This window comes from Pipistrellus hanaki, assembly GCF_964339955.1.
Source record: "Pipistrellus hanaki genome assembly, chromosome: 6".
NCBI classification, from domain to species: domain Eukaryota; kingdom Metazoa; phylum Chordata; class Mammalia; order Chiroptera; family Vespertilionidae; genus Pipistrellus; species Pipistrellus hanaki.
Genome location: NC_140508.1, coordinates 36,415,195 through 36,428,056, shown reverse-complemented (window position 1 = coordinate 36,428,056; position 12,862 = coordinate 36,415,195). Strand labels below are relative to the sequence as shown.

General features: G+C 43.6%; 1 protein-coding gene across 1 annotated transcript in view; it reads right to left on the bottom strand.

Moving 5' to 3' along the window:
• ACSS2 (acyl-CoA synthetase short chain family member 2) overlaps positions 1-10,533 on the bottom strand; it is a 59,048-nt gene extending 48,515 nt beyond the window's left edge. Inside the window, exons 1-2 of the mRNA XM_084888557.1 lie at positions 10,281-10,533; positions 4,338-4,533 (exon numbers count right to left, since the gene is read on the bottom strand). Coding sequence (XP_084744683.1) covers positions 4,338-4,533; positions 10,281-10,461 — 377 coding nt within the window. The 5' untranslated portion in view covers positions 10,462-10,533. The remainder of the gene's footprint in view (positions 1-4,337; positions 4,534-10,280) is intronic.
• Positions 10,534-12,862: the final 2,329 nt, after the last annotated feature.

The window sequence follows — 12,862 nt, the reverse complement described above, 5'->3', positions numbered from 1 at the left end:
CAGAAAATTTCCCCTATCTGGTGAAAGAAATAAACTTACAAGTCCAGGCATCACAGAGAGTCTCAAACAAGAGGAACCCAAAGAGGCTCACACCAAAACACATCATACTTAAAATGCCAAGGATTAAAGATAAAGATAAAATCTTAAAAGCCACAAGAGAAAAGCCGTTAGTTACCTGCAAGAGAGTGTTCATATGACTATCAGCTGATTTCTCAACAGAAACTTTGTAGGACAGAAGGGAGTGGCAAGAAGTATTTAAAGTGATGAATAGCAAGGACCTACAGCCAAGATTACTCTACCCATCAAAACTATCATTGAGGCCCTGGTTGGTTTGGCTAAGTGGACAGAGTGTCAGCCTGCGGACCAGAAGGTCCGGGGTTCAATTCCAGTCAAGGGAACATGCACAGGTTGTGGATGCTCGATCACAGCAGGGGCCATGCAGGAGGCAGCCAATTGATGATTCTCTCTCATCACTGATGTTTCTATCTAACTCTCCCTCTTCCTTCCTCTCTGAAGTCAATAAAATATATTTTTTAAACTATCATTTAGCATTGAAGGCCAGATAAAGAGCTTCACAGACAAGAAAAAGATAAAGGAGTTCATCACCACCAAACCAGTAATACATGAAATGTTGAAGTGTATTCTAGAAGAAGGAGGAGGAGGAGGAGAAGGAGGAGGAGGAGGAGGAGGAGGAGGAGGGGGAGGAGGAGGAAGATGAAAATATATATGCGCCGAAACTGGTTTGGCTCAGTGGTAGAGCCTTGGTCTGCGGACTGAAAGGTCCCAGGTTCGATTCTGGTCAAGGGCATGTACCTTGGTTTTGGGCACATCCCCAGTAGGGGGTGTGCAAGAGGCAGCTGGTCAATGTTTCTCTCTCATCAACGTTTCTAACTCTCTCTCCCTCTCCCTTCCTCTCTGTAAAAAATCAATAAAATATATTTTTTTAAAAGAAAAAGAAAATATATATGAACAATAAAATTGCATTAAATACATATCTATCAATAATTGAATCTAAAAATAAAAATATACGAACAAGAAATCTAATGAACAAAATAAACTGATGAATAAGATAGAATCAGAGGCATGGAAAAATTGGACAGACAGATAAATCTCAGAGGAAGGGAGTGGGATTTAAAATCTGTAAATTTTGAAGATTTAAAATAAGAAAATACTTTCTAAAGAAATAGATGAAGATATGGCAATATAGCATGTTGTATAAAAATATGAAGTTAACAAAGGGAAGTAACCACATATCTTGCATATTTGGACTTCACTTTCTTATAACAAACGTGATTTATTTACTGTGAACATAAAAGAATCCTACATAGCCGAGACCAGTTTGGCTCAATGGATAGAGCGTCGGCTTGGGGACTGAAAGGTCCCAGGTTCGGTTCCGGTCAAGGGCATGTACCTTGGTTGCGGGCATATCCCCAGTAGGGGGTGTGCAGGAGGCGGCTGATCGATGACTCTCTCTCATCGATGTTTCTGGCTCTCTATCTCTCTCCCTTCCTCTCTGTACAAAATCAATAAAATAAAAAATAAAAAAATAAAAAGAATCCTACATAATAAAAGGCTAATATGCAAATTGACGAAATGGTGAAATGACTGGTTACTATGATGAACAATGACCACCAGGAGGCAGAAGTTCGATGCAGGAGCTGTCCCCTGGTGATCAGAGTGCTCCCACATGAGGAGCACAGCTTAGCCAGAAGCCAGCCTCAAAGCTGGTGAGTGCAGCCGAAACCGGTTTGGCTCAGTGGATAGAGCGTCGGCTTGGGGACTGAAAGGTCCCGGGTTCGATTCCGGTCAAGGGCATGTACATTGGTTGCCGGCACATCTCCAGTAGGGGGTGTGCAAGAGGCAGCTGATCGATGATTCTCTCTTATCGATGTTTCTAACTATCTGTCCCTCTCTCTTCCTCTCTGTAAAAAATCAATGAAATATAAATAAATAAATAAATAAATAAATAAATAAATAAATAAATTTTTTTTTAAAAAGCTGGTGAGTGCAGTGGTGGTGGTGGGGGCCTCTCCCACCTCCGTGGCAGTCAGACATCCCCCAAGGGCTCCTGGAGTGCAAGAGGCTGCAGGCTGGGCTGAGGGGGACCCCCCCCCCCACCCCGAGTGCATAAATTTCATGCACTGGGCCTCTGGTTGAATAATAATGGCCCATGTGGAACTTGTGTCCCATTCTTCTACTCCTGTATCCATAACACCTACATAGAGCTAAGTACCCAATGACTTTAACAATTCTGTTGGTTGAATGACCATTGTAAAAATGGAGTGAGGATGTCTTGTTATGGAGTTGCAGAATTTTGCACTTAAATTAGATATTATCTAATCCAGTACTTCTAAATTGGTGTTCCATGAAATATTTCTTCTTCTTTTTTTAAATATATTTTTATTTATTTCAGAGAGAGGAAGGGATAGGGAGAGTTAGAAACATTAATGATGCAAAAGAATCACTGACCAGCTGCCTGCTTGCATGCTCCCTGCTGGGGATTAAGCCTGCAACCTGGGCATGTACCCTGACTAGGAATTGAACCGTGACCTCCTTGTTCATGGGTCAATACTCAGTCACTGAGCCACACTGGCTGGGCAATATTTCTTGTTATGATGTTAATAGCATGCTGCATTAAGTGTTTGGGGCTCATATAAATGTAGGAATCTCATGTTAACCAAGTTAATCAGATGTGCTTACTGTAGGGCTTCTTGGAGACTTTACTATATCTCTAGTAATCAGTGGTTTCTGGAGCATTCTTTGGAAAACACTGATCTAGTCTCTCTCCTAATCTTACAAATAGGGAAAGAGAGGCTCTCTGGAGCCTGTTCACGTATGGATGGTGAGAAACTAGAAAGAAGGACCTCAGGACTCTGGAACACCATGCACTTGAATTATTTAAAACTGGGGCAAGGGGTCATACACAAGCATCTCCTGTGCAGATCTTTAAAGGTTTTCTGATCCTTAAGGAACTTAAGAGGTGGGCTCAAGTGTTGGCAGGAGCTAAAGAAAACTTAAACAGATGCAGAACATGAGTTTCAGTGGCATGGTGATTCCAAATTGAGCAATAGCAATGTGATGATACACTCATTCACATTTGTACATTGTTTTCTAATAAATAAGTGTTTTCAGCTTGTCTTATTTGGTTTTCATAACTATCTAAGGAGAAAGATAAGGATGGGATTATTATTTCCATTTTATGAAAGAGGAAATTGACTCTTAGAGAATTCCCTGTACTTACACAGCAGGTGAATGGCAGAGTTAGAATGAGGAGAATCTAAATTTCCTGACTCTCAGGTTAGGGCTTTTCTCACTATATCATATAAACTGGGAAAATTTTGACCAAGTACAAATTTAATTCTTTAATGACACATTCAGTCTGCTACATATGGCTCAATTAAAAATAGGATCAGTTCTCAGAGTGCTCATAGATGATGGCAGAAGCAACATCCCAATTACTGGAACTTTACGGTCCTATTTGGGTTCAGTATATTAGCACTTCTTGTAGAGTTATGTTGCCAGTAAGAGGGGCTTATAGGAAATTCCTGCTGGGGAGGCAGCATGGCCTATTTTTTATAAGCAAGAAGTCAGACAGACTTGGTTTTTAATTCTGGCTTCTATCACTTATTCTATGATTTTATTCACTGTGTAACCCTTCTGTGCTTCATTTCTTCACCTGTAAAATGGAGGTAACAATATATATTTTGTAAAGCTGTTGAGAGACTAATGTAAGGAATTAGAGGGATAGTGTAGTATCATGGTCAAATGTGTAAGCTCTGGAATTATACTACCTGGGATTGAATCTCAGCCCACTTCTTGCTAGCTGTATAACTTTGGATAAGTCACTTATTAGTGTCTCAGAATTTTAGTTTTCACATATGTGAAATGAGGAAAATAAATAGTGCATTCTTGGTTGTTGTGAGCATCAAATGAGATATTTAAGAACTTGAGCACAGTGCTGGTGGTAGTGGAAAATCTAATACCAATTTCTCTCCCAAAGCAAAAATGAGAAAGAAAGTTACTTAGTCCTATTCTTTTCCATTTACTCTCTTCCTTCTTTTCTCTCCAACTAGAAGGTGGAGAGGAAAGAACACCAGACTAGAAATCAAACACTTTGGTTTGTATATCAGTTCTGTCACATGCTATTTATGTGATTTTAATAACTTCCTTGAGGTACTTTTCCTCACCTGAGATATTAAATTAGTTATAGTTTGCTAACTGTACCAGGTTGTTGTAATGAATTCATGGATTTTTAAAGCACTTCATGAACTATGGAACACTATATAATGTGAAGGATGACTTTTATCTACCATAGATTATAAGATAGATGTTTTTACCAGTAAAAGGCAATTTTGTCACCAAGTTTTTTCTCATGGACAATTCGATCCAGTACGTTGTAACAGATGTTGGTAGTTGCTCCTTTCATCCACTCAATGAATATTTTTCCTTTAGTCACATCAAAGTTGTACTTGAGGAATGGGCCAGGACATGGGGTCTTCCAGTAAAATTCCTTGGCAATGTCTCCCCAAAACTCTGCAACAGAAAGAAAAGCCTAACATCACTAAGCTTCTCAGACATATTTATCCTCAGATGTCTTACCAGTCTATGCACAGGACCAAATCACAGCTTCCATCTATTCCCATGAGCTGAATCTTGACTCAAATTTCTTTCTTCTCTCCTCAAAATTTGCACTTCACTTTTTGCAAACTATTCCAATTGTAGCCACCCAGAGCTTATCACAATGCCTAGCACAGGGTAGGCAATTTTTTAATGAATTAATTAGTGAAAGAAAGAAATCATTTACCCAGAGAGACTCCCATGACGATGTTATTGTCTTAATTTGTTCACTCACTCTCAGCAGTTATTTAGTGAGCAGCTTTAAAGGAAAACATATTTTTATTGATTTCAGAGGAAAAGGGAGGGAGAGAGAGATAGAAACATCGATGAGAGAGAATCATTGATTGACTGTCTCCTGCACACCCCACATGGATTGAGCCTGAAACCTGGGCACATGCCCCAACCGGGAATCAAACTGGGACCTCCTGATTCATAGGTTGACACTCAACCACTGAACCATGACAGCCGGGTTGCTCTTTAGTCTATTATTACTTGCCCAATTGTTAACCTGTTCTGTGCCAGATGTTCCTCTAAGTTTTTTATATTTTTCCATTTAGTCCTTACCATAGTCCTAGGAGATAGGTCTTATTTTCATTATCCTTTTATTGATTTAAAAATTTCTCAAGGTGCCCTAGCCAGTTTGGCTCAGTGGATAGAGCGTCAGCCTGTGGACTGAAAGGTTCCAGGTTCAATTCCAGACAAGAGCACATGCCTGGGCTTAATCCCCAGTGTATGGTGTGCAGGAGGTAGCTGATCAGTGATTCTCTCTCATCATTGATGTTTCTATCTTTCTCTCCCTCTGAAATTAATTAAAATATATATACATAAATTTTTAAAAATTGCCCAAGGTTATAGTTACTAAGCCAAAACTTGAACTTCCCTGAGGAAGATAATTTTGCTAAAATCTGGAAGATAAATAGAAGTTTTTCTTTACTCCCCCATTAGGAAAGCGAGTACTAAGGGATGGAAAGGAACCAATGGTATATGTTAAGAAGAACTCCTTGCCGAAACCAGTGGCTCAGTGGTAGAGCGTCGGTCTGTGGACTGAAGGGTCCCGGGTTCGATTCCAGTCAAGGGCATATACGTTGGTTGCGGGCACATCCCCGGTGAGGGGTGTGCAGGAGGCGCCTGGTCGATGTTTCTCTCTCATCAATGTTTCTGGCTCTCTATCTCTCTCCCTTCCTCTCTGTAAAAAATCAATAAAATATATTTTAAAAAAAGAAAATTATGACACTGAAGAAAGAAATTGAAGAAGATACAAATAAGTGAAAGCATATACTATGTTCGTGTATAAGAAGAATTAACATAATTAAAATGTCCATACTACCCAAGCAATCTATAGATTCAATGTAATTTCTGTTAAGATACCATTAGTGTATTTCACAGAACTAGAAAAAATATTCCAAATATTTATATGGAACCACAAAAGACCCAAATAGCCACAACAATCTTGAGAAAGAAAAACATAGTTGGAGGAATCTCACTATCTGATATCAAACATAATTTCAAAGCCTAAGTAATCAAAACAGCCTGGTACTGGCAATAAAAACAGATATCTAGATTAATGAAATAGAAGCCCAGAAATAAACCCACACCTTTATGGCCAACTAATATTTGACAAAAAAGGCAAGAACATAAATAGGATAAAGATAGTCTGTTCAATAAATGGTGTTTGGAAAAATGAACAGATATGTGCAAAAAAAAAAAATGAAACTAAACTACCTCCTTACATCATACACGAGAATAAACTCAAAATGGATGAAAGACTTAAATGTTAGACTCGAATCATAAAAATCTTAGATGAAAGCATAGACAGTAAAATCTTGGATATTTCTCATAGCAATATATTTTCTGATATATCTCCTTGGGCAATGGAAACAAAAGAAAAAATAAGCAAATGGGTCTACATCAGACTAAAAAGTTTTGCACTAAAAAGTAAAGGGAACAATCAACAAAATGAAAAGACAGCGCATTGCAAGGAAAAACATATTCACCAATAATTCATCTGATAAGGGGTTAATATCCAAAATTTATAAAGAACTTAATGTCATCAATCATCAGAGAAATGCAAATTAAAACCACAATAAACCCTGCCTGGTGTGGCTCAGCTGGCTGAAGCACTATCCCATACACTAGAAGATGGCTGGTTTGATTCCCAGTCAGAGCACATACCCAGGTTACAGGTTTGATCCATGGTTGAGGCACATGAGGCAGCAACGGATTGATGTTTTTCTCTCACACTGATGTTTCTCTCTCTCTCTCAAAAATCAATTTTTAAAAACCCACAATGAGATATCACCGCACACTTGTCAGAATGGCTATTATTAATAAACTTGTGCACGGGTAGAGTCCTTAGCGGCTACCAGCCAGGGCCTCCCTTCCCCGGCTGCCTGCTTCAACCACTCTTAGCACCAGCCTTGGCCTTGCCCAACCCGCTCAACTGCTCCACCAACCCACTGCAGTGCCTCGGGCCCATCAGGGCAGCAGTGCCTCATCATCAACGCCTGCCATGTTCCGTACTGCCCCCTGGTGGTCAGCGCATGTCGAACTCCCAATCTGTGGAAACACACACACACACACACACACACACACACACACACACACCCGCCAGTAAGAACAATTTGCATATTAGCCTTTTATTATCCAGGATCAACAAACAACAATTGTTGGCAAAGGTGTGAACAAAAGGGAACCCTTGTGCACTGTTGGTAGGAATTCAGACTGGTGCAGCCACTGTGGAAAGCAGTATGGAGTGACCTCAAAAAATTAAAAGTGGGCTGAGACCGGTTTGGCTCAGTGGATAGAGCGTCAGCCTGCAGACTGAAAGGTCCCGGGTTCGATTCCGGTCAAGGGCATGTACCTTGGTTGCGGGCACATCCCCGGTAGGGGGTGTGCAAGAGGCAGCTGATCGATGATTCTCTCTCATCGATGTTTCTGACTCTCTATCCCTCTCTCTTCCTCTCTGTGAAAAATCAATAAAATATATTAAAAAAAAAAAGATTAAAAAAAAATTAAAAGTGGAACTGCCTTATGGCCCAGCAATTCTACTTCTGGGAATCTACCTGAAGAAACTTGAAACATTAATTCAAAAAGAATATATGCACCCATGTGTTCACTGCAGCATTATTTACAATAGCCAATATTTGAAAACAACCCAAGCACCCATCAGTAAATGAGTGGATAAGAAAGCTGTGGTACATTTATGAAGAAGAAGAAAGAAGAAAGAAGAAAGAAGAAAGAAGAAAGAAGAAAGAAGGAGGAGGAGGAGGAAGAGGAGGAGGAAGGAGGAAGGAGGAAGGAGGAAGAAGGAAGAAGGAAGAAGAAGGAGGAGGAGGAGGAGGAAGGAGGAAGGAAGGAGGAAGAAGGAAGAAGGAGGAGGAGGAGGAGGAGGAGGAGGAGGAGGAGGAGGAGGAGGAGGAGGAAGAAGAAGAGAATCCTACTTTTTGCAACAGCATGGATAGACCTGGAGAGTATTATGCTAAGTGAAATCAGCCAGTCAGAAAAAGACAAATACTATATACTTTCACTTATATGTGGAATCTAATGAACAAAACAAACCAACAAACAAAATAAAAAGATTTGTAGATACGGAGAATAGACTGACAGCTGTCAAAGGGGAAGGAGTTGGGGGACAAGTGGAAAAGGTAAAGGGATTAAGCAAACCACAAATAAACTCATAAACAGACAACAGTATGGTGATTACCAGAGGGAAAGGGGGTAAAAGGGGGATAAATGGTGATGGAAGGAGACTTGAGATGGTGTACACAAAATATAATATTCAGATGATGTATTATAGAATAGCACCTCTTAAGCATACATACTTTTATTAATCAATATCACCCCAATAAATTCAATAAAAAAAGACTACAGTGGTTCAAATCCCAACTCTACAACTAAGTAGCTTTGTCACCTTGTCCAAGTTAGTTATCCTCTCTAAGTTTCAGTTTCCTTCTCTGTGAAATGTGTTTGAGTAACCATCTCTTACATCAAATCAAACATGATTTCTGATAAGCAGTAAGAACACTATAAATAAGATATGTAAATAGACCTTATTAGGGGAGAGGGTGATGAGAGATTTAAAGTTTGTGATAGAGACACTGGCAGAGATTAGAAAATTAGGTAGGTGTGCGGGTTTGGGGGTGGAAATTGGTAAATCCAAGTCTCAGTTATATTGAATATGTATGATTAAAATGGTCTATGGAGTTATAAATTTGAAGCCAGATCATCAGTGAGATCCTGGGTACAGAGATAAATGTATAGAATAGGAATTATTATTGTGGCAGTTATAGCTCACCCCTGGGAAACAGATACAATCACAATGGGATAAAATATAGAGAGGACGAGAAGTGAAAAGAGGTCTAAAGACTCAAACTTGGACACTGTCTGCAGCAATCAATGGCTCTACACTTGATTCAATCCTGTCTTGCATTATTCAGTAATGGCTTTATCCATGTCGCTTTTATTATCAAACCAACAATCATTTATTGACTATCTATGTGCACCAGATACTCTATAATGCACACTTTACTTATTACCCACTTTTGTCATCATACAAAACTATGAAACAAGCATTATTATCCCTAACTTACAGATAAAGAAAAGGAATATCAGAAAGACTTTAAAAATCTGCTAAGGGGACTCTCCCTCCTCCCCACGTGGGAGTCTGTGCTTGTTTCTCAATACACTTCCACCTTAAATAAATATATATATCTTAAAATCTGCCTAAGACCATCCAGTAAATGAGTGGTAAAGCCAGAATCTAAATCTAGATTTTTCTGGGTTGGATTCCTGGCTTGTGCCAGTGCCAAACACCATGCTGCCTTCAACAGTGTTGATGCCTTCCTCAGGCTGAGGGGCAAGGCCAGGCAACTTTGCTCACACGTTCCTAAAGACATGCACCTGCCTATCAGAATTTCTGAGTTATTTCCAGCCCCGCTCATTGGGGGGGGGGGGGGGGGGACAGAAAAAAAAAAAAAAAAAAAACCTTGACTGAAATGTGACTTGTTAAGTCTTGAATTGGGATAATTTAAATATTTCTGAAATATTAAAAATAGATCTGGGACTTAATTACCAATTGTGGGAACCCCAGGACAGGAAACAGACCAGTTCCTGTCGCCCCTCAGCAGCGGAGACGAACTCACTCGCTCCGGTGTCGGGAGGCAACGGCCGAGCTGGTGTGAGCCGGGCGGGCAAGGCATGCTCCCCTCGGGGCCTCCTCTCCTCAAGGTGCCCCCTCGCCCCTGGGAACCCCACTTTCCCCCTTAGGAGTCTCCTCTTCTCGTGAAACTTTCACTCTCCTCACAGGACCCCCACATCTCAGGAAACCCCCACAAGTCGCCAGGAAAGCCCTCCAACGCCTAGGGAGCCCTCATCTCCTCCCACAACGGAACCCCCCTTTCTCAGAGAATCCCCGTCTCCCCCCCGAACCCCGGTCCATCTCCTCCCGAACCCCTAGTCCATCTGCTCCGCAACTCTCCTCACCCACAGCCTGCATCTCCTCACGGACCCCTCCACTTCCCGAGGGGGGTCCCCATCTCCTCTCGGAACCCCGTTCGCCCACCCCGACCCCTCACGGAACGCGCCCAACCCCTCCCTTCCCGGGGAGCCGTTCCCCTCCCCGCTGACGTGTCCCCCCGCCCCGGGGCGCGCGGGCGCGGCCTCACCTCGCGGCTCCTCCACGGAGCGCCGGTGCAGCTCGCGGTAGCGCGGCAGCGAGGAGACGTGCGCGGCGCGGCGGAGCTCGGGCGGCGGCGACCAGCTCCGCGGCCGGCTGGGCGCGCCAGCCTCCTCCCGGGCCCCGCCGCCGCCGCCGCCGCTCCGGCCCCGCTCCTCAGGAAGCCCCATAGCGCCCAGCTCCGAGCGCACTAACCGTTTTTGCGGTTGTCGGGGGCGAAAAACAGGCCGCCCGGGGTGGGGCCTTGGGATGGGGGGCGGGGACTATGTGGGCGGGGAGGGCGGGGCTGCCCGGAGGGCCTTCTGGAGCCCGACCAGGTCGGCGGAGGCAGGAATGGAGGAACGGGGAGCACGGCTCAGGTACTGGGGGAGGTGCTCTCCCCGTAAGGGGTGGGGCCGTAGCTTAAAAGGAGAAGGGGCGAGGCCGGGTGTGGCAGCAGAGAGGGTGGGGGAGGATTCTGTATTGACAGAGGGGTGGCAGGCGTGACAGGAGAGGAGGCGGGCCCATGCAGTGGCCGGGATGGGGTGGGGCTTGGGGCTGGCAGATGACAGGTTGGGTTAAGGCGGGGCTTGAGCGGGAAAAAGCTTGACTAACCGAGAGAGTCAAGTTCAAGGTGGAGTCTCCCCGAGGTCTGATTGCACAAGCCTGTCGCCCACAGAGTTGAAAAGCCTGGTGGAGTGGGGTGTGGCTTTTTTTTTTTTTTTTTTTTGTATCTTCTGGGATCGCTTTCCCTCAAAGTAAACTCTTCCCCTCCGCGTCCTCAGGAAAAAAAAAAAAAAAAAAAATCCTCCCAGGAACGCGTAGGGCATGGCCCCTCTCTGTTACCGTTTGCTTGTGCTAGCTCAGATTTTCTCACATCCCTGAAGATAAATCTTCACTCTCCCTGGCTCCACAAAGTCCCATCCAGCTCTAACGTACAAGATTCATTGAAGATTCGGAGGTGTGTTCAGGTCTTTGCTAATAAACCTACCTCCTCATTGCACAAATGGTATAGTTGGGAAAAAGGAATGTGTGCAAGGTCACAGAGCAAAACAACGACCAAGTTAGGGCCAAATCTTAGTTTCTTGACTCCAAGTCTTTTTAACCTCCTCACAAGCCAAGGCTTGTGAAATCCTGTACCAAAGGCTATGCAAATAGGAGAAATCACTCATATCCTTCTTTCCTTCCTGGTCTCTTGACTTTACCAAGCGACCACGCCAGCCTGCCACACCTGGGCTCAATTACCATTAGCTTCTCTCTACCTGTTCCACTCCAGAAAGGAGGGGCCAGGCAGGACCCTCAGTCTCCCACCTGCACTAACCACGAAGGAAAGCTCACTCCATCCATCCGTTCACAAAGTGGTTGTCAAGGCAAGAAGGAACCTTAAATATTTAGCTCTAAGAGTGATTTTGAGGCCCAAAGCTGACAACCCCCATCTCCTGAAGCCTACACAGGGTTTGTGACCACAACAGGCCCATCCTCCTTTCCCACCTGTTCCCTTGTTCTCTGCCCAGCTAACGACAAACCCGGCACACCTTAAACAGAAAATAATATGTCCACGTTCAAACCTATGATCCAGAGCCTGCCTAGTCCTGAGGGGAGGGTCTCAGATCTCATGGGGTGAGCATGGACCCCACAGAGAAGACAGACACTTCATTGAAGAGACATTACACTCAGCAGACACACATTTCACTGAAGGCACATGGACTCCACGAAGGGAGCACAGATCTTGCTGGGGGGAGGGGAGGTCTCAGTTCTCACCGAAGGGCTATGGACCCTGCTAATAAAACTTTAATGGATTATGGAGGTCACTTACCCTACTGAGGGGACATGGATTTCCTTCTAGGAGATACTAAAGATATAGATTTTACTAAAAATATATTGACCCCACTGAAGGGACTCACACACCACTGAGGGAATGGACATCAATGACGGGACACAGACCTCATTTAGTTAAGACATGCCCTACAGGGGGGATAATATTTTACTGAAGCATAATAACCCCTATGGACTTCACTGAGAAGATACTAGCTTCTCTGTGGGGAGAAAGGCACCAGCAATGGGCACGCAGTTCCAGGTGTGAACAGTCACAGCTTTGGGCAGCCCTCTTCCTCTCCCCTCTCCAAAACTTCTCCCAAGTCCTAGAGCTGTTCCCAACCCGTTACTGCCCCCTTCTGTCTACAGGTATCAATGCATGTTCGGGGCCCATAATAGATCCCCCCACCTTCCCCTCCAACCCCACTTCCCCTTACCCCTATCCCCAGTAGATTTTCAAACTGTCCTGGAGTGAAAGAGGGGATGCATGCCCAGGGGCTTGACCATCCCCCTCCTTCTCCCTCCCTGTGAACTGCATGAAGGAAGTTTGGACAAGAAGCCTAATAAAGACTGAACCCCTAATCCTTGGAGATGGGAAAGTAATGCAAGCTATCATGTAGTCGGAATTCCTAAGAGTGGAATGAGATGAGAATCCACAAGATTAAAGACATGAAAATGGTAATAATGGCATTTATTGAGTAGGGCCAAGACTACACTAAAAGCTTTCTCCCTGTTACTTAATCCTCACAACAACCCCCTGAGATGGATACTATTAAT